Source organism: Coffea arabica, chromosome 2c (assembly GCF_036785885.1).
Source record: "Coffea arabica cultivar ET-39 chromosome 2c, Coffea Arabica ET-39 HiFi, whole genome shotgun sequence".
In the NCBI taxonomy this organism is placed as follows: domain Eukaryota; kingdom Viridiplantae; phylum Streptophyta; class Magnoliopsida; order Gentianales; family Rubiaceae; genus Coffea; species Coffea arabica.
This window is the reverse complement of record NC_092312.1, coordinates 11,007,949-11,029,959: the sequence shown is the minus strand read 5'-3', so window position 1 is coordinate 11,029,959 and position 22,011 is coordinate 11,007,949. Positions and strand designations below refer to the sequence as shown.

Genomic DNA, 22,011 nt, shown 5'->3' with positions numbered 1-22,011 from the left:
TTTTTGAAAACTCAAATTTTGTTAGGAAGGGGATAAGTGGAGAAACACTAATCCTCTTCGAAAAAAAAAAGGAAAAAATTTGAAAAGTCAATCAGTTTTACATTGCTTAAGCTCTTTTGAAAAGTCTTTATTCGCTTGCCTCTTTTAAAGTTGTAGCCCTGTTCCTAACGGAGAAAAACGTAATGATTTTGAATTAATTGTTTAATTTCCAAACTTTGGCCATATGATCATAAAATTACATAATATGCTTTGTAACTTTACAATATGCATTAGATAAAATCTCTTTCTTCACTTTGAACCTATTGGGTGAAAATCCCGATGTGGATATTTTATTTGTCAAGGATTAAAAAAAAAAAAACTTGACAATATATAGGGTTGTTTCTCCATTGAACTCGAAGAGAAAAATTATCCATTAGCGATTTCAACCGCGTAAATGAAATGATGAATTTTACTAGAATTTCATTTTTCCTCATCCTGAAAATGAATCAAGATGAAGTCGAGCACCGATCAAATTAAGCACAAATCAGTACGGTACGGTCAATGCATGTCGAGCACCAAGAAACGAAGTAATCTCCACATTTTCGGACTTTTTTTTTTTCAGCAAAATGGAAACTGGACAAGCATTTAGGAATAAACAATCACTACTTGACATCAGAGCTGGGTTACTCACACGGCAGCAGCTCTTTCTTAATTTCCATGAGGATCCTCTATTGTGAGGAGCTCATATTTCTCAATGGTAACAGAAAAATCACGAGGGTGATCCGCGGTGCCGGCCGGAGGCGAAGCAGTGAACACACCGAACATAATGCAGCAAGGTTGTGCCTTCCAAAGGGTAGCAAATCTAAAGCCCGAGGCTCGACCAATGTACCAAGGTTCACCGCCGCTCTCATCGGTTTTCTTCCAAAATAAACCATCCCTCTGAAGGGACCGGTTTGCCGTATTATAAAAGTAGACCGTGTATTAAAGACCAGTATCATCATCTGACTCCTCGGTTAGACCTCCCAAAGCGTAAATCAGCAAGCCACAAGAACCAATAGCAACCCGTTGGTAGGCTGTGAATGGAGGGCGCTGCGCATTTAGTTTCTGACCACATGGATGACCCTCGTCATCTCTTTCATTCAGGTCTATGTACCAAAAGGTACCATAAGACTGGTTCTTGACAAGAAAATAGATGCGTGATTTGTCACCTTCTTCTTGCTCATTACAAACCCTTGCTTTCTTCCTCTCCACGCTCTCCGTCTCTGTGCCAAGGCTTTTCTGGTGCTGTTGCTTCATCTTGCTGTCCAACTCCATGTACATGGTGCCAAAGATTTGGTGGTTCCTTCTAATTAGGGCAACGGGATTGAACAAACCCTAGTTGGGGATCTTACCACAAGCTTTAAACACAAGTATATGTTGTAAAGATATGAAGCATATTATGTAAATTTCATAGAGTCACTATATTTTTCTTCAATAAAAGTAAATGAATGAAGAGCTCAAAAGGAGCTTAATTGATGTAAAACTCAGAAAACTTCTCGTTTGTCTATTTAACTTGCATGAACTATAGGAAATATTTATCTGATATGTTAATATTGTTTATCCAAGTTCATCGACAAAAAAGAAAAAAAAAAGAAGCTTTACCTCAATTTTCAGCTGCTTTTAAATTCCTGTCCATCCTTGGCCCTAACTACAGCGGCATGGTTGTCCCACGCTGTCCATCCTTGGCATGGTTGTAAAATTTGATGTCATTTCTATGACCCTCTCTGAGGTTTCCTTGGTGGCAGTTGCTCCCTCCAGATTTGCTACCCTTTGGGCCTCCCAACCATGTCCTGTCTTCCAGCACAAAAGATAAGACCAAGCACATGTTTTGCCAGTTACCATTGAGGTATCGGAGAATCTTAGAACTAGAGGAGCACGAAGATTAATGTCTACGTTGAAATAGCTGTTGCAGAGTGACTTGCATGCTTTGATTCTTATATATCTTTCTTTTTCATGTTAACGGAATTCTTGACCTGCAAAGACCTCCCAATTGGAAATTCTTTCGATGCTTTCATTAGACGTGATAAAAATATAACCGGGGTTGAGCGTGATCGTATTTTTGAATCTTGAGTTTTCGGCTGGCACAACTTGCCGAAGAATGTGGCATTGACCTCAGTAGAATAGTTGCACTTAAGTGTTCGACATCTCCGGAATGGTGGACTAGCACTGTAGCACCTTGCCGTCCAAAACACTGGATGAATTAGCACCATGATCAAGCATTTGAATGCACTGTTCTTGAGATAGTATAATTTCATGGTGTTGTCCTGCAAGTGCGAGAGTAGCATCTTTGCTACATTAAGCGATGGGCATAAATACTAGTCACACAGATCTTTTATCTGTCAAATTATGGTCAACAGCACTAGAAAGTATAGTTCCAAATTCCGTTTGCTGACAAGTCAAACAACCAAAAATTCCAGCCAAACGGAGCAATCTCATTCAGATAACTGATGCGAACACGAGTTATTTGTAAACACTCCCCCAAAAAAAACACAAAAATAAGCAACTTATAGTCTCAAAAGTTTGTCAGCGATAACCCCCCCCCCCCCCCCCCCCCCACAAATGTATCAAGCAATCTATCTGGCAGACCGTCTATATCCTCCTTGTAAGAAATTCTAGAACATAACTTACTTACAAGTGCAAATAGGACTAAACAACGCAATTGCTCTATACTCAATTAAAAAAAAAATCATGCTTTAATTACACTGGCAGTATGTTCTCACATTAAGGGCGGCAAAGCAAGCTCCTAACCACATAAGGAGCAGCTTCAACCACAGCCTCTCCAAGTGCATCTAAACACTACAAAGACGAGCAGAGGAAGGCCATGATATCCAGATAGTTACCTGAAAAATGTACTACTTGTTTTTGCAGCGATAGAACTACATCCTACCAGTTTATATACAACTATGTAATTCCAAAAGCAGATGAATGTACACTAAGTTAGACCTGCCTCTTCCACCAAAAAAGTAGTTCAGGTACTCCCCTATATGACAGCAGGAAAGACACTTCATCAGGCTGGTGACAACGATGCCACTGTCTCTTTCAATGAAGACCAACGCAGGTCAGACTCAGTTCTCTTGTAACTGCTATGAAGAGCAATATTACTGAAATTTGTCCGTCCAGCTGCATCCTGCTATGTCTGATTGCCAACTAAACTTCCTCTACCACTAGAAGCTGATAACCTCTGCTACCTGTTATGCCGCTCCCGAGTCTCCAGCATCGATCTTGGGATGTTACCAGAACAAAAACTAGGCGACAACTCTTCCTCCTTTTCTGGCTGTATATTGAGGTCTATTTGACCTTTAAATGGCAATGCAGAACACATCTCATCAGGGTTGTCAATACAACCCTCATCACTTACCACTTCCTCCTTTGGACTTTTGTTCACAAGGCCATTAGGCACTTGTTCAGGCAACTCTTGCATGCTAAGCATTTGGTCACTCGTTTCTGGAATTTTCTCTGTTAAATTTTTCTCCTTTTTCAACATCATGGTTTTATGACGACGCTTCAAGGATTTGCAGACAATGCAGTCACATGGTTGCTTATGTTTGGGTCCTTTTCCACTTGGCGGTTGAATGCAAACAATGCACGAACAACCAGCCTTATGGCGCGGGTGCTTTGTTGTTGCCTGGGATGCCTGAAAGGACCCTGATTTTTCCTGTATGGCTAGATTGGCAAGTGCATCAAGCCCTTCCAAAGCCTCAACTGAGTCAGGATCCTGCTTAGGAGCCCTTATCTTCTTAGAAGCAGCTGCAAAGGAGTAATATTATTTATTTGGAAATTAACAAATCATGACAACACTAGCACTCGTCTAGCAGACTAAGGCTCCTCAAGGGTGAAACAGACCTGGGTTTTTTATGCAATGAGAAGAAGGAAACAAGAAAAAGTTCATACTTTTGCTAATAGCAGGTAATAGGTCCTGAAGCTTCTCCATGGATAATTCTTGAACCGTTGAACAGAGAGATCTGCAACAAAGTTGAAAGAATCAGTAAGATTCCAGGATAAGCTCACACACTGTACCATGGAGCTCTAGGCTAGTGTGCCAAATAAAGTGAGATACATTGCAACCTTTTCACATCAAACAGAGCAATGTCCTGCACCAGTTATAAGACAAAATATTCTAGCCTGAACTTAATAATCTATCAGGTCCAAAATCACAAATGGGTCATATACTTTTTAAAAAGCAAAAGATCTGATTTAAGAGGCAAGAATATTGAACTTGAAAGATGCAAGGACTGGGAAGGAGAATATTCTACAAGCCAGAGAAACCAATATTACCAACAACTATCACCAGCTCACATCAAACTTGTCAAGAAACTAGCCTGTATAAATTCTGAGATTCTCTTGGTGATATAGACATGGTATTAATCCATATCCATAGGACTAAATAAACACAATAAAGTTCTATTAGGTCTATCACTCAATTAAGACAGGTTAATCTCAGCTGCCACATGCCTCCTTACTGAACTTGACACCAATATTTTACCATGGATAAAGAGCATACTCAACTCCATTTCAGTTTTACAGGAGAGCTTCTGCAGTCACCGCAATAGTAAAAACACTTGGTTTTAAAACATAACTAGCTGTTATCAGAGTTATCCCAGAATCACTATTCTCTAAGAACCGCAAAAGAACAAGCAAATAGACACGTAACTACATATAATGGTGGGAGATCACAATGACAATCATCAATTAAGCAATGCATCATATCATAGGCTGGAATGCATGTAATACAACAGGAGAAACAGCCACAAGCTGCTGCATCCAAACAGCCAATCCCTCAAAGCAGAAAGCATAGTTTTGGTTGTCCACCATACCTCTCAGGGTCCCACAAGTTCTTAGAACATGTCCACTTTGATGGAAGAAGAGCATCAGCAGGTATTTTGCGCCACTTAGAACATTCTTCACACTGAGCCCACTGAATCTTTTTGCTGCAAAATGAAATTTAAAAAAATGGGCATGTTACCCTGTATAAAATCATAGCAACAGAAGTCAAAAAAAAATTCCAGTTTTCCAAGAAGCACATAGAGAACCTACCCTTGATGATCAGTACCAGGAATAGTAGGTCTTCCAATAACTGGTGCGTCCTGCTGTAGAGAATGAAGTCAGAATGCAGAATTTCAAAATCCTTAAAAAGCTTGAGCCATTGTTAAGTTAACTTAGCAACTATCAGGAAGCATTGACAGATGACCAAAGAAGCAGAATCAATTTAGAGAACTTCTAGAAATTTGAGTATAATTTTCTTTAAAAATTTCATGCAGGACAATGATATCAGCAATTACAAAATATTCTGTTAAGAAATGTCAGCAACAACAATCAGTTCAATGAACTCATTCACGAATAAAGCTGCATTAACTAAAGCAACTAAATGCTCAAAAACCATGACATTAGACTCAAAAGTGCATCCTCAATGTACTACCCATTAATCTCTTTTTCCAGCCTACCATCTTCTTGGTATGCTTCTAGCACGTATGAGCTATATGGCGCAAAAAAGGGTGTGCTTTTTCATGAACTTACAGCATGACAAAATTCTACAATGTGCTTCCTCAAAAGAAACAGCTATATCAACATACACACACACACACAAAATAAGGCAGGTAACAGATGAAAATGGTTGCCTATCTAAAACTTTCAAAATAGAAAAGCAAATCAAGTAAAGCCAGCTTCAATGCTTAAGTACAAGAAAAATCTAAACAGACCAACTTGAATACCTCATACTCTTCAATTTCACAACCTTCTATAACAAAGACGCTAGGAGCCTTATTAGGAGGTGGGCGGAGCAATCCTTGAACTTGTTCCCAGGTGACTTTCAGCTCTAACATGTCCTCATTTTCAATCCTAAGGCGTTTACTTTTTAAACCCAAAGTGCTATTTTTTCGCTTACTACGGACTGCAGGCTTGGCTTCAACTACTTTGGCTACATGCACTGGTTTATCATGTTCTGGCCAAGAACTTCCCGACTTTGCTGCAGCACGATTTAGTGATGGACAACTGGATGATGCTGAGTAGCCTTTCATACGAGAATTAGTTGATACTAGTTCACCAGGTTTTGTTATTTCACCAGCTTTGTTACTCTTAGGCGCAACATCCCCGTTTGAAGAATATCCTTGCCCAGCATTAGAAGCTTCATTTCCCTGTATATTGTAAAAAGGTCATAATATGTGACGCTGTATTCTTAATGAAAGATCAATCTAGCGAAAAACAGAACCATAATAGTTAACAACTAAGACAAGTTCTGGTGTGAAATATTGTAGTCATGTGGAAAGTTCTACAATTTTAATATATTGCAAATCAGTCTTATCCTCCCTGTCCACAACAATTATGTGATAAAAGGAATCCAATGCACCAGTTGTATGCTAATAGAATAATTAAGAAAGCTTTAATCTTATAGGCCTGGTTACTGATATGTGCCAACAAGAAACAGAAAACAAGCCAAGCCAGCACTGTGCATCTATCCTCAAAATAATGAATTAAGGATATCATGAACATGGAAAAGAGCACTATTTTGCATTTTGTAGTAAATTGACCAACCTGATCTGATGGAGCACATGAAGCCTTTCTGCAACCCATGACCAACTTTCCTTCTGGCTCTATTCTGCTGAATGTTACTGAATCATTTGATCACATATCATTAGTGTCTGGATATTTTAGCATACAAATACAAAAAAATGCAAATATCCTAATTCTGCACTCATGTTTTCTTTTTCTCCTCTTTCATTCCTCTCTTGGGTGGGTGGTGAGAGGTTTTGCGTTCTTTTTTCTTGTGAGTACAAGGGAGAAGGGTGGATTTGGTGGCAAAATGCAACAGTGGAAGAAAGAATCGCATTAAGTACATGCTTCACTATACACAAAGATATAGTTCTCCAAATACTACATCCTATGAATTAATGCAGGAAAATGACAAAATATGCTCTCAGCACTTGATTCAACACTAATGAGAGAGGCACACCCTACATCTGTGCAATTAATAAAATAATCATGGAGAAAAAGTAAAGGTAGGAAAAAAGTTGAAAGAAAAAAGGATGGGAGAAGCTATTAGCATCAAATAGTTAATTATTATGAAAATACTATTGAAGTACAAAAATTTGTCGTCCATGTTCATGCTTTATGATAGTTGAAATAGAGGTAGTACGATACATTACTAGAAGCAGAATTATTAACCTTTCTCAGTCCCCCACCGTTCAAAAGCACCCATGCAACACCACTTAATATCCTTTCCAAATTGATACCAGTTGTAAGAGAATTGATACTTAATTAGAAGAAACTAAAATGACGGTTCTGACCAAACAATGCACGGCTACCGGAATATGATTCTAGAATCAGACAACAATAGATGTTTACCATGTGGTTGACCATTCCCATTCCCATTCCAGCCCACATGGAAAAAAAATGAAAAACCTTATTTAGCTCTCAGGTTCCATGATTAATCATAAGCAAAGAACTAAAAATCCACGTGGTATTAGGGAAATATTCAAGGATTTCAAAGTGCTGAACAATAATAATTACCTACATCACCAGCTTGCAATTGCATAGACTGTATACAAGGAGTTATCCCTTCTAGAACATACATTCTGCTATTGTTATTTGGCCAAAACCGAAACTGGAAAACCCATTCCTTCCCTTTCAAATCTTGTACTTTCAGTGGCAATCCCTCTGGCTGAGAAATTGGTGGAAAATAGGCCTACATCATAGTACATATGTTTCTCAGAAATGAATACAAGAAGGTAATATTTATACAGAAAATTCTAAGTAAGCCCCCATCTAACAAGTAATAAAGAACAGTAAGTAACACTTCCAGGCAGTAAAAAGTTTAAGTCATATACTTTCAAAACTTGGTGACATTGTTAGCTGACAGCAGTCAATGTTCAGTGTAGCACATCAGAAAATGAAGATTCAGCTAACAGCATTTACATACAACCCAAACATAGGCTACAGTGTACAGATGCCAATCTAGAAAACAATTAATTTACAATCAAAATGCCAAGAACATCCAATCTAGAAAACCAAAAGATCAGAAACACTTAAAAATTCGAAAGCTGAGCACCTAATAAGTACTTACCTCTGCACATTTTTTGGGAAGCACTAAGCGCCCTATCCGGCCAGCATCACTTGCACTTAGCATCTTCTCAAACAAAGGTGTAATTACCGAGTTTGAACTAGATGTAGTTAAGTCAAAACAAGATGCTTAACTGCCGTAGTCAGCTTGTCAACTCAAGCATCTAAAAATTATATGTGCATTAACAATTTCTGATAACTAAATGCTTCTTTGAGAAAGCTTATGCCATGTCTGCATAAAAGTAAAAGTTTCGACCCAACCATAAACCAAAAGCCAAAACTAAAGCAATGTCAAAGGTGTCACAAAAACTTATCAAGATTTTTCTATCATAAGGATACTCTCCAGATATCTGCTGCAACTCCTGGTCAGTTATTCGGGGCCAATAACGAGGAAGCAATTGACTCCGTGCTCGTACCTCTGGTCTGGCCCGTCCATTGCGTGGTTGACCCTCAGACGAATCTGCTGGGTTGTGACCACAAGGTCGTTTCTCAGATGGTGTTGGCTGGGTTGTCTGTTGAATAAGAGTGCCAGATGCCTTAGTATGATTGTTGCTTCCATTTTCCAATGCAGGAGCTGTAGCTACACTGAAATCTGAAGTTGATGGGTACCCAGTTTGAGGGGAAGCATTCGAAAAGGGAAAAGATTGCTCCTTACCCATGGCTCCTGCAACAAAGAATTACATTGGTGGACATAATGTTAATTCCTTATATCTATGTACTATGTAATTCAAGTACATCTCTGAGCAGTGAAATCAATTACCAGAAGTGCCACTCCCAAATTCTGAAGAACAAATCCTCAGGCTCCCATTCATGAACCTTTCAAAAGATTCCTCCTTTTTTTTCTTCTCCAAAGAGGAAGATAATCTTTCATTAAGCTGGAGCCTATCAACCCCACCTGATACATCAAATTCAATTGGTGTGGGAACCCTTGGCTGCAACTCAGATTGGATAGCAGAACCATTGAACAAACTAGGAGCTTGACGCCAAGGCACTGGACCTGAACCGGCTATCGGACTCCAATTTTTGACAGATATATCTTTAATTCTTTCAGGCTGTAAAGGAAGGAACAATGAAGGCGGAGGCCAAGCTGGATTTGGCGTCTACAAGACAGATGACAAGAAAAAAAATGAGAACCGCAAAACAATATCTTAGAGAAAGGATACGAAAGAAATACTGATTATGGTTTAAACATTCAAGTCATGGATAGTACAGCATTACTGAATTTTCAAAATTATTAATTTAAACAAGTTTCTGAACTACATAATTAGAGGAAAATCAGACAAAACACAATCAGATGAAGAGGCTACTCTTTCATATGCTTAAACTTGTGCAAGCTTAGAGATTCTAAGGTGTCAAAAGATATAGCAGAAACAGATACTAAAAACTAAATTATTGGCCAAAAAATCATGCCAATACAACTATTTTACTAGTTAACAATCACAAGTGCTTATTTCCGTGGACGAATTTTTATACAGGGGAGCTGTTTATGCTACTAACCTCATTACACCTGTCTAAAGATAGCAATGTTCAAGTTTTGAATTGGTAAACTGGTAGTACATAGACACTCAATAAGCATAATACAAGTGTCTAAATCATAGTTATGTTCCAAGTCATAAATTGGTAAAAGGATGGTGAAATAATTAGCTCATTAAATCTCTCTAAAACATAGACAATAAATCCTATTTTTAGGATTTCCATCATTAAATCTAAGCTGTCTATGCCCTTATCAAACGGTTGCCACCAAGACTTCCTAATGCTTAAAAGAGTGCAAAGGAAGCTATGGGAAGCAATAGATGATAGACAAGCAAATGCGAAATTCAGAAACCATCAAATGGAACAAATGACTCTTACCAAGATGAAACTTTTCCGAGCACAGGTTATACACTCAATTCCACCAGCATCCAGTAGGACAAACATATGGAAAGAGACAATACATCCACAATGTATTTGCTGCATTTGATAATTTAAAGATTTAGAACCCCATTGAAGAAAAAGGATGGAGCTTTCAAATTTGAAAACCAACAAAGTCATCATTAGTGCAGCACAGATCAACAAAAGTTACTTAGCCACAGGGTCCTGTGGTTGTTTCCCTGAACCTAAATTCAAATCCTGGAAAACCAATGAATATCTGGCTTACCTTCCCACAAGATTCACAACATCTCCAACCAGAAGCATCAAGATGAAAAGATTCACAGAATTTTCCATCCTCATAAGCAGAACTACAATCAAATATAACTCTTGTCAGGTTCAGGGTATCTATAGAGACAACTTTAAAGAAATATGAAGGGATTATTGAGAGAAATAACTGAAGCACAGAAAGTATTCAAGAATAGTTTCTGAGATGCACGATTGAAGAATATAAAGTCCCTTATACATTCAGAGTGACATTGGTTTTAAATTTTCTTCATAGGTGGGAAGTCCATGAATTCAGATATGTGCCGCCATGTATACGTCTTAAGAGCATCTGCACTCGTGCATGCAACCACCATAACGCAGACCAAGCCGACATATAGCACCATTACCCATACAAATGTTATTTGTGCACCCAAAGAAGCTTCTTGCACACCTTATTATGTATTTGGCCTACTGTACATGTTTGTCAAAGAATCAGCAAAATACCTTCAAAAAGCTGTACCCATTAATTAAGAAATGTGTCCAACAAAAGCTCCAGAATCAGTAGACCTGAGGTATGATTCTTTAAACCCAGATATAGAAAAATGTGATGTATCATGCAACCATTTTAGCACCTCATATTTTAGAAAGGAAATGTTAATTTCCTTCCCTTCCAGAGCCCAACCCTTATTTTTCCTCAACGTTTACTCTATAAAAAAAAAAGACAGGCATACTCCGATATCTGTTTGCCCCCCTTTTCCAGACATATACATTTAAATTAACCAACAACTAAACAAGAGGACAGCAAGTCTCATAATGACAAGAACACATGACCATGGAATAATAATAAGTAGCTTGTACTGTCAACACAGTTTTCACCCCCAAAGAAACAAGTAAAAAACCATAAAACCATGTCTAGTAGAATAGTTTTCACCCACACATACAAGTCCCATAGTAGCAAGAATACACGAAACCTGACCAAGTCCCTTGGGGTTAAATGACGGAAGGCTTCCTGACTGCCTTATTCCCTCATTTTGGAATTTTTCTTCACTAGAGTTTTAAGTAATTTATCTTCAGGACTCCTAAAGAATCAGATACCAACAGAGGCGAGAAAAGGAAAAGAGCAAGATAGAAACTTTATACTAACAAGAAACTTCAGAAAAACAATTCAAAACCAAAAAGGGGCAACCAACATAGTTAAATTCGTTTACTTAGAAGCACACTAACTTTAAATTTTTTTCCCCATTTCTGGAATTCAGGTAATAACAGCGTTTTAACAATGACCTCTTGCCTCGATAGTAACATAAACAGTACAACGGTTTTTTACCGAACAAATATATCACAACCTGAACTCTCATAGAACATGCTACTAAGAGGCATATCCTATAAAAAATCTGATCTTACCAAACACAACAGTCATGCCCAATAAGTCAAAGCTCAAGTAAGCACCAGAAACACCACTCACTATTTTCCAGGAAAAAATTAAAAATAAGGAAATGTAACAGAGAAGTGAAATTCAACAGCAGCATTTGTCAGACTCTAGTTCTGCTTAGCATTCCCAAAGATACGATTTTGACACAAAAAAACTACTAAAATAAACCCAAAACACAAGACATGAAATCAAAACTTAGTACACAAGTAAAATGGGGGTCATAAAAATAACGCAAAACTTCTAAATCCGCAACGGTAATTAAAAGAAATAAATTGGCTTACGCGCAACGATCACAAAGGTCAGCAAACTCGCCGGTCCGGCGACGCCAACCTTTCCTCGGCCTCTCTAGAGTTTCCTTGCAGTTGGAATTGAAGCAAACTTTCGCCAGCGACGCCGTCGAAGCCGCCGCCGACGCGGCCATAGTTTCCTAATAAACCTTTAACAAACCCCGCCTCCGCCGCCGCATAAAAACCCTAACAATAAATTACCAAAACCTAAACGACAAAGAAAAAGAGGAAAAAAAAAGATTTATCGAGGAAAACGTGTTCCGTCGATTGAGTCGTGCAAGTCGAACCATGAAACTTTCGTGGTAGATAAGGTGAAGCGTGAAAAACGTAAAAAAGCGTAAAAATCCTATGTGAACTTAAAAACTCTATTGAAAGAGAGAGAAAGTGAAGGAGGTGAAGGGCGACGATTTGATTTGATTACGGGTTGGGTTTTCCTCAGCAGAGGGTTTTAGGATTGAGAGAGAGAGAGAGAGAAGAGTGTTGTTTTGTTACGCAGTGGGGAAAGGAGTGTGTGTGTGTGTGTGTGTGGGTGGGTGGGTGTGGGCGCGTGAGCATGAGATCAGATACGTGTTACATGTAGTAGTATGGCTTAAAGAGCACGTTGATGAATAGGGAAGAAGGGGTTAATTTTAGTCTAGGAGCTGACGGCGTCGTTTTTTGGCGATGACTTGAGTTTGAGTTTTGGTCGACCTCGGCGTCGCTGTCAGTGGGCGAATTCTCCAACCTTATCTGAATGCGATTTCTTTTCTGTGTACACTGAATCTCGCGCACTCTTGTGTGTGTCGAGATTATTTGATACAATTATTTAAAATAATTATTATCATTTTTTTATAATATATATGAGATAAAAAATAATAAAAATTTTATTTAGGATGCAAAAAAATATATTTTATAAATAACTAGACTATGCAATTTATTACTAGACCCATTGGAGTGAAATGTGAAATTTTGTCTTAGGTGCTGGTATAACTCTTTTTTTTTTTTAAACCCCTTTTGGAATCAACCACCGCACACCTACCTACCTATTATACAAGAAGGTATGGAAGTTAACGGTAGCATTCCTATCTTTTGAAACGTGACATAACTCTCATTTGAGAAAGTTATCATTTTCTTCCATTTTCTATTTCTCCGTTTATGGTTTAACACAAAAGATCTACTATAGGGGTTATGACGAGATTTTCATTGGAAGTCATTTTGTTTAATCACATAAACTTTTATCGTTTTTATATGTTATTTATGACCAAGTTTTACAAATTAATGAAAAACTTTTAACTTTTGAATACTGATTAATTATGTTTGATTAGTAGCGAATCAGCTCTTAGATTTAAATGCTCTTTTATGTGATCGATTATACTCTCTCAGAGTTGCACAGGAAAATTAGGAGGGGGGAGGCTGAGGTGGCGGGAGAGAGAGGGAGGGAGGAAGAAGGAAGGAAGGAAATGGGGAGAGAAGAGAAGGGACAGGGAAGAAGGAGAGAAATGCTCCTACAGCCGACCGATGACATCAGCACCTCCGCGGCAACTGGCATCAGCAAAACTCTTTTTTTTTTTTTTTGAGAAAAAAAGAGTTTTTCTAAAAATGAAATACATAGGTTAGATTCCAAACAAGATTAGACATAACCGACAACAATAATCAGCTGCAGAAGAAACTTATAGCCACCCGCAAACGACAATACCTTGGAGAAATAAACGACCATGATCTATTCTTTAAAAATTATACTCAGGTGAGAATCACTTTTGCCCGGCTGGATTGTAAAAGACAATGGAGGACAAGAATCAATTAATTAATAAGCTCTTCTCATTAGTAATTTACTTTTCGAAAGGATTGACAAGCATAAGATTGGAGAATTTATGTACACAAAGATCCGTACACTGTGTAGCATAAGAAAATCAAATAATCCAATATATCGATGCACAATAAGTCTTACTAATTTACTCTAACAATATACAGTGATCCATCAATGAGGGGATGTTTAGGTCAACAACGCTGAAGCTTAATTCTAACACTAATTAAGGAGTCAATCATGTGAACAGAAAAGCTTAACTAGAGCTCGTAAAGCTTTAGCAACAAAAATGAAGAAAGAACTTTTCAATTTCGTTTCGATTTCATTTCAAAATTCGGTAAACTACCGTATTCACCAAATTCGACTGGCTAAATTAGATGCTAATTTTTGTTTCCGTACAACAAACTTAATTAGACTCACTATTATAGTACTATTATATAATATAATTAGTGATTAGAACTCAGAGGTATTATTATATCATATAAATATTTTATATTACATATATGTATTAATATCAATATATATCTATGCATATTTATTTATATATACAAATTTGAATTCAAAATAGGAATCAGATTTACCGTTTTCGAATTATGAATTCGAAATTGGAATCGAAATTTGGTAAAACATAATCCCAATTTTGAATCTAATCGTACCATTAGAAACGAAAATTCCAATTTCCCTTTTTATCGATTTTGAAGTTCTGAATTAATATTGAAATGGATCAGTAAATCGATTTTTTTCCGAAATTGCACATTCCTAATGTAGACAAAAATGGATAAGGCGGCCAAGCAAGAAAGAGTCACTTGTAGCGTACCATTAAATCATGCTTTTGATTGCCGCTTGGTCCGGCTTAGCCGTCGTCCAAGCAAGACTAGTGACAAAAATGGCTTCAATCATCAAGTTGATTATTTTGTTTCGTACATTTCGAACTGGGTTGGAGTCTCTTGCACTCTCTAGATCATAGGCGACAGTCGTAGAGTTCTTTCTTTCAAATTTTCCTATCTTTTTTGATATAAATTACAAGTATTCGTATCATTTTAAAGTTTGCGACTAATTCTATTTGAATCGTGTTAGAATCCTTGTGAGGGAAACTCTTCCAACGTTATCCTTTTCATTCTCATAAATTTAAAATCAGGAACCTCGTAATTAAGGGATGCATATCCCTTTCACTTGCACCAATATCCATGGGTGAATTTTCCTATCTGTGATACATCCATATTTTGCCCATCTTCTCCTTCTAACCTTCATAGTTTTCTGTCCTAGTTATTTAGAATGGGACACAGACAAAATGTTTGCTTTATTGTTATCTAGTTCCTTTACTTCATGGTTATTCCCTTACGTGGTGTAGGACCTTAAATTAAGGGTGCAATTTGCTGCTATTATGATGTTTCTTATACGTATCATTAAACTTAATTTTGTGAATTTAATTTAGCAATATGATCATTCTACATATTTGAGTTAGGACTTTAAAAAAATTGCTACATTAAAGAAAATTTTTAAAATAATTTTCAATCTAAATGGATCGATCTTTTTATAACTTGAAATAGAACAGAAAATAATCGCTATTTCAGGATGATATCTTAATAGTTAAGGGAGCAATGAAACTGTCAAAGGTAATTTCACAAAATTTAAGGGGGGACAGATATAACGTGATTGAAAACTTCTCAAAACTTCCAAGGCTATTTTGTGATTTTACCAAAGTTGAGGGGGCACAACTGCCCACCCACAACTATACGTGGCTCCGCCACCGGTTGTATACATGGGGTCGAGCGAGAAACAAACAGCTATCTTGTGCAATATATGTAATGTAAAGCCTGCATTTGGAAACCCAATCGATTGAAAGAAAAATTGACTTCTAAATAGGACAAAACAATGTAGCCAATCCTTGCTCCACATTGATGTGGAGTTTTTCATAAGCCAACAGGGTCTTCTGGTCACATCTGTACGTTCCTTTTCCGCTGGCCAGAAGCTCTCCATCTACGTCTATGATCCCTTCCTTGGATGGATCATCATTTCGCGGACCAGGCTCCAAAATGAAAGCCTTCACCTGCAGATATGGAATAAGTAAAGCAATCTGGATAGCCACAGGAGTCCAAACTTAAAGCCTACTCTAAAGTACAAACTACATTTTTTCTTCCTCCTCAGCTCCCCCTTCATTCTTAGGGTGGGTTATTGTATGGTTGAAATGGTCTTCAAAAAGTTCTCCGAGATCCTCATAAATATCACTAAAAAATTTGAAAGAGAAACAACTCCACCCATCAAAAGCACCACATACTTTTCTATGTAAGATAAACAATAATGAAATAGAAACAGAGAAAAATTTCCCCCTTCAATGATGGTATTGCATTGAATACTTCAGAAACAGTCAAGACTTGATTAAATTAAAGGACCAGAATACAGAAGGATTTAGGTTTAAAACGGGGAACTCACCTTAAGGTACTGGACGTGTGGCGATTTAACATGACCACCATTATTCAGTTCAGTCATCAATCTTAGCAACCCCAACCTGGTGCAGTCTTTTACCATAATCAAGTCCAGATAACCATCTGAAAACTGTAATCAAGCAGAGGAAGAAAGAACCAAGAAGTTAAACATTTGCAAATCACTCAGCAAAAATACTTGAAACAGAAGTCTGACTGCAGCCCCAAATCTTTCATGGAAGAGAGAGAGAAAGAGGTGGATTTGGAAAAGATAAGGTTTCCAATAATTGGAAAACAAAGCAAAGACTACACTTGAAAAGAAAAGAAGGAAAAAGCAAAAAAATTACGAAGAAGAAAAAGAGTACAAAAACAATTTCAGCAATAAGGAAAATATTCTGTCACAGGATGCCCACAACAATCACATATTTTATACTTCTTAGCGTTGGAAAACACATGATTCAGTGAAATCACCAGTAAATTAAGAACTAAGTTGAACCTGACCTTAGCATCAGGAGCGGCCATGGTGTCCTCCCCTCCCCAAGGTACATTATGAAGCCAGATTGAAACAAAAGGTCCATCAACCTTCCGCCAGTTTAGATTCTTCATGTCAATATCAGCACCTTGATAGCCATTTTGCTGACCATTGACGAGCAACTTATCAGTTCCATCTTCACTGGGAATGACTTCACCAGCAGATTCACATTCTATGCTGGTAACTTCTCCACAAGCCTCATATCCTGGTGCAGGGACAAACTTTATGCAACCGTTGTACTTCCTCAGACAAAATATTCGCTGAATGGCCTGAAAGTGAGACACGAAGATCAGGGAAACAGCCTCTTTTTCTTGCTTCTTCCTATCCTATCAGGGTAAAGCAAAGGAGTGCAACTGATACTATATTTACAGAAAAAATATTTATGAACTCCCAATATCATCCATGACCCCAAAGCAAAAGAAAAATGAAACCCCTTACTGGCGATAGTTGGATAAAGTGAGCATTGCGAAAAAGGGACATGCTATATGTAACAACGCCTACATTTCTAAAGGATTGATGATCATGATAACGATTCTCTTGTGTTTCAACTTTCATAAGTCATTTTTCTAATTAATACAATCTTCTTCAGCAAAAGAATCAGATTGAAACCAAACTGATAGGCGCATTCAAGTGTAGAACACTATCGATGATTTTGTTAATTATTTTTCAACTGAAGAGTATAATCTGAACTTAAACAAATTAGCCAAATTTTTTTAAAGGCAAAATCCTGCAAAACCATAAGCTGCGGGGATAACAGGCAAAAAAGGAGAATATTAGCAATGAAAAGTACAAAGACTGCTTAGACTTGCAACAATATTTTAGATATTCAATCAGTTTCATCTTGTGCACCATCACATTCAGAAAACATCTGGTAAAGATCTGAGACTAGTTAATACAGGGAATATATCCACACGGAATAAAGAACTTGGGCAGCTGTAAAGGCGAATTGACAAGCAATAAGGGAGAAACTCGTTGTAGTATTGTATCATTTATGTAATTTATTATGATGAAATGATAGACTCATGCAATACATCTATTACCAGATGTGGTTTCAAGATCCAAATGTATCAGGAGCTCAAGAGGGTAGGCACATACTTCACATATTTCAATAGAACTTTAAAAATGAAACACATAAAAAATAGAAAAAAGAGGTCCAAAGACTCACATAAAAGTCAATGCGGGCACTACCCATCCATCTGTATTTCTCAGATTCAATGTCAATATCACCCACCAGACCTTAGAAAAGTGATTGTGAAACATGAACAAGTACGTACAATTTAGTCATTAATCTATCTAAGAAATTATTTCAAAATAATGAAAGTGTAACAGAAATTATTGTTGCACCCCAAGCGAGCATCAGCACACTGAAAAATTTGGTCTGCCCCTGGGAAATGGTAGCCACATCGAGTGAACGCCTATGCCCTGACAGATATTGAGCATAGAGAAGACTTCTTAAGTGAAAATTTTGAGACTTGAGAGGAGTTATAGGACAAAAATGTTAATATTATCTTTAACATGTATAACTGAAGATTTTGGAGCAACCTCGAATTATAGAAAGAACAGCATTAGCTGGTGTGCAAGGTTCACCAGCTGAATCCAGTAACGACTTTGCCATTCCATTTCCAGTTCCTGCATCCAAAAACCATGTAAGTTCCCAACATATAACCTGTAGATGAAATTTCTGGCATCATTTTCTGTGCAATCAATTGCTACTTTCATTGACATTTTCTTTTCAACGGTAGGAGATAGAAACGGTTTGTAAACGTAGAAATATATTCTGTTTCTTTTATCAAATTGTTATTGAAATGAAAAGAAACAAATAAACGACAAACCTGCAGGCACTACCCCAAGAGGCATGGTTATCGCAGTTTTCCAATCCCCCCTTTCAAGCAGTCCATTTATTACCTACTAAGGTAGCAATATAAGAATTAAAAGCTCAAAAATTCCCCCATTATGTGAACAGTTTGAAAAACTTAAAACAACTTAAGCTACATTATAAACTTGAGCATCTGAACGGTAAGCACCAGAGAAAATATATCAGCATGTTCAAGATACTTCCTTTCTTCAGGATATGGCAATTTAGTGAATGCATGAGTTATGTAAGGGATATCTCAGGAGCTGGTTGTGTTTCTGAAAGGAACCAAATTTTGATATTGTGCAATGGTTCATTATGCAGCATTGGTACTGTTATAGAACAGAATGCTCAAATTATAACAGGAGAAAAGCCTTTACCAAAATTACAATAAACCACCCTTTATCCATCTGAACTCTTTAAGCACAGACCAAACTGACCCTCAAAATCCTTCTGCTGAGGGAAATTCTGTAACAAATCATTATGCAGTCCAAGGTGACCAACTTACCTCAACTAAAATTCCATCCCCACTCACACAGACAATTCCGTCATACTTTGGTAGCTCCAACGAGAGAGCAATTTCCTTGGCATGTAGCCGGTACTGAGTTTCTGTCATATCAGGAGATAATTAGCAGGCAATCACCAATCCTATAACAGTATTCTGCACACAAAAGATTAATTACTAACAGATTAGACACATGGAGAATCATATAAAATCATTCACCTTGCACTGTGATTTCGATATTGGCATCCTCCAGAAGTGGCTTTACAAAATCAAGAAAAATTTTTGAAGCAGATCTCTTCCCTCCATATGGATTTACAAGCACAAATAGCCTCTTAGGCCGACCTAATCATCCAGACGAAAATAACATTTGCTTAGTTATTCGGAGAACAAAGACAAAAGTCAACTAAGGTAGGGCTCAAATGACAACATGCTATTTGATACACAAATAGCTCGTCTTCATAAAATCTAATTGTGAGATTATTTTGTCAAGTAATAAAACCAAGGCCGATCAGTAATTAGTGCTCATTAACTTTCAAAGCTAGCATATAACTCACATAAAGGCAACTAAAGCTGTACTTGAATCGACCTCTGACCCATAAGAACTTCTCAAGTTCAGCTCCAAAAAAATAAACAAGCCAATCTCAAACAGAATTATAAGATTGTTAAATATGTAATCTCAACCTCCACAAAATAAGGTGGCGGCAATAAGGCCTTCTTTACACGGCAACACTAAACACTAAGGCACTCACACGTCCATACAACTAGCAAAAGCATCTATATCCTTGCAGATTAACATAGTTTAATATCTTCATTTGATCACAAAGCTACTACAATTCAAAATTGGGTGCTAAGATTAAGACAAAGAAATGATCAAATTGCACTAGAAGCAATTTCATACTACAGATCACAATCGAAATGACAAAACCTATATTTCAAACGTCATCTCGTAAATTAAAGTAATCACACATCAAAGCTTTCCAAAAGAATAAAAGAAAAACGAAAGGGTGCTGTTCCATAACTCAAGCAACGTATAAATACCCGTTAAGAAAATAACTAAAGGTCCTTTTACCGAGAGAATCAATGTAGTTTTGGAGATTGTCACACCAAAGCCGAAGGAGATCATCGGATAACGGCTCAAAAGCGAAATTTTTCCTCACAAGAGCGCCTTTATTGCCTCCACAGCAGATTCCAGCTCCCGTTTCAACAATTGTCCTAATTTTAATTTTTGAGCCATTCACTACAAATCCGAGAATCTCTTTCTCCACAACCAGGCAACGATCTGACCACCGGAGTTGACCGTTGACGGTGAGAGTCATCAGCGTCACAACGCCGTTGATTTTTACCCGGTCAGAGAATAGAGCCTCAGGGGCTCTACTCTGCTCCATCTCTCCTGAGTGGTCTTCACTCCGTCTTCCATCTCCACTCGTTTATTTTTATGGAAGCTGTATCAAATCGGTTCGGCCAGTTCATATTAGACCGGATTTCAGAACGAAAGTTTAACGATATTTTGAGTTTCGGAGTTTACGAAGGTTAGTTGGTCGAGCAAAGATAATATGCTTCTGGGTAGCTTTGATCTATAGCCTTAGAGCCGTTAAATAATCAGATATCTTAATAATTGGCACCAAAATCTGAATCCAACGGTGAGCGATTTAAATCGTATGAGATTGCTTGCTAGTACCGGTACAAAGAAGCACATGAATTTGGATTCAAATTTAAAAACATGCTCGGATAAGGTTATCTAATCGTCAGTATAATTTTTTGAGTTTCAAAAATTAATCTATTCTCCACAAATCAAAACAAGTTTTTCATCTCCGACCGAAAAAGGAGATTTATGGATAATTTTTTTTTTAATACACCATATCCTCCTTCTTATCTTTTTCTGTTTTAGAAAATTATGATAAGGGTTTGATTCTATTTCACCACTGTATAACAACACATTCTTCAATTTTTTTTTGAAAAAAGGTTCATAATGGCAATGTCATATATGCAGTTTGGTGTAACTATTGGATGATAAATTTTTAAGTTTAAAAATTTCAAAAATAACAAATACAACAGCAAATTTAGTTTTCATGGTGTCCCCTCTTCAAGCACCCCATTACTCTTCGTTCATGTGTGTCTTTGTAAGTCTCAAACCAATTTTCTAGAAGCATATATAAGTTTTAAATACATTTATATAGCGTCGATAAAAATGATAATATTCAATAGATCATATTTGAGAAATAGGATTTTCTACAAGTCAAGTTCTTATAAAAATTAAAACTTAATTTACTATCCCTAAACAAAAAAATCCAAAAATTTAAGGGTTCAGAAACTAAATGAAAAGAACACTTTAAAAACTAATTAGCAAAGAATGCATCATTTCATCCTTGTAAGCAAATGTACCATAGAAAAGTCTGTGCATAACATAAAAAATCATTAGAGTAAGTTAGAATATGTATTGCCTTTTGTTTTAAAAAATATTATTTATAAAATATATTATAAATGCCTTTTTTAAAAAATAATGTTTGGATTAGCTAGTTTTTCAAATGTGATGCTATAGTAACACATTTCAAAATACCTTAAAAAATATCTAATTTATACAATCTTCGACTCTGTTTGGAATAACCTATTTTTTAAAAATTAATTTTTTAAATACAATATTATAATAATACACAAATAAAAATAATTCAAAAAATATATCATCTATACAATGTATCAAAACAACTCACAAATATATACAAAAAAATTTTAAAAATTAATTTTATAACATTTTCCACCTATTATCACCACCTGCCGTCACAGCCACCACCGCCGCAGAATAGACCAGATTACGGAACGAAAGTTCAACGATATTTTGAGTTTCGGAGTTTACGAAGGTTAGTTGGTTGGTCGAACAATAATCCTATGCTTCTGGGTAGCTTTGATCTATAGCCTTAGAGCCGTTAAATAATCAAATCTCTTGATAATCGGGACCAAAATCTGAATCCAACGGTGAGAGATTTAAATCGTTTGAGATGTTTGCTAGTACCACTACAA

General features: G+C 36.9%; 2 protein-coding genes and 1 long non-coding RNA gene across 5 annotated transcripts; all 3 read right to left on the bottom strand.

The window, feature by feature from the left end:
* Positions 1-547: 547 nt before the first annotated feature.
* On the bottom strand, positions 548-2,484 carry LOC140035029 (uncharacterized). The gene is made up of 2 exons (XR_011838956.1): positions 1,621-2,484; positions 548-1,376 (listed from the first exon to the last, which is right to left on the bottom strand). It is a non-coding gene; the product is annotated as an uncharacterized lncRNA (long non-coding RNA).
* A 181-nt stretch (positions 2,485-2,665) lies between these two features.
* On the bottom strand, positions 2,666-12,482 carry LOC113725929 (B3 domain-containing protein Os07g0563300-like). Of its 2 annotated transcripts, none has more exons than XM_027249372.2 (13): positions 11,896-12,482; positions 10,208-10,289; positions 9,922-10,020; positions 8,831-9,170; positions 8,410-8,734; positions 8,075-8,171; positions 7,522-7,696; positions 6,547-6,623; positions 5,727-6,149; positions 5,053-5,105; positions 4,833-4,946; positions 3,910-3,980; positions 2,666-3,765 (listed from the first exon to the last, which is right to left on the bottom strand). In XM_027249372.2, exons 1-13 carry the CDS (start codon positions 12,033-12,035, stop codon positions 3,203-3,205), a joined length of 2,559 nt encoding a protein of 852 aa, XP_027105173.2. In that variant the 5' UTR covers positions 12,036-12,482; the 3' UTR covers positions 2,666-3,202. The 2 variants fall into 2 exon arrangements, with proteins under 2 accessions (XP_027105173.2, XP_027105174.2); XM_027249373.2 differs by having other exon boundaries at positions 5,053-5,102; positions 11,896-12,466.
* A 2,855-nt stretch (positions 12,483-15,337) lies between these two features.
* On the bottom strand, positions 15,338-20,618 carry LOC113725928 (sphingosine kinase 1). 2 transcript variants are annotated; one of them, XM_027249370.2, is made up of 10 exons: positions 20,066-20,618; positions 19,216-19,338; positions 19,000-19,100; positions 18,472-18,544; positions 18,182-18,268; positions 17,984-18,061; positions 17,805-17,875; positions 16,609-16,908; positions 16,118-16,240; positions 15,338-15,734 (listed from the first exon to the last, which is right to left on the bottom strand). In XM_027249370.2, the coding sequence occupies exons 1-10, from the start codon at positions 20,379-20,381 to the stop codon at positions 15,543-15,545; spliced, it is 1,464 nt and encodes a 487-aa protein (XP_027105171.1). In that variant the 5' UTR covers positions 20,382-20,618; the 3' UTR covers positions 15,338-15,542. The 2 variants fall into 2 exon arrangements, with proteins under 2 accessions (XP_027105171.1, XP_027105172.1); XM_027249371.2 differs by lacking the exon at positions 20,066-20,618 and having other exon boundaries at positions 18,472-18,547; positions 19,216-19,240.
* Between the last annotated feature and the right edge of the window lie 1,393 nt (positions 20,619-22,011).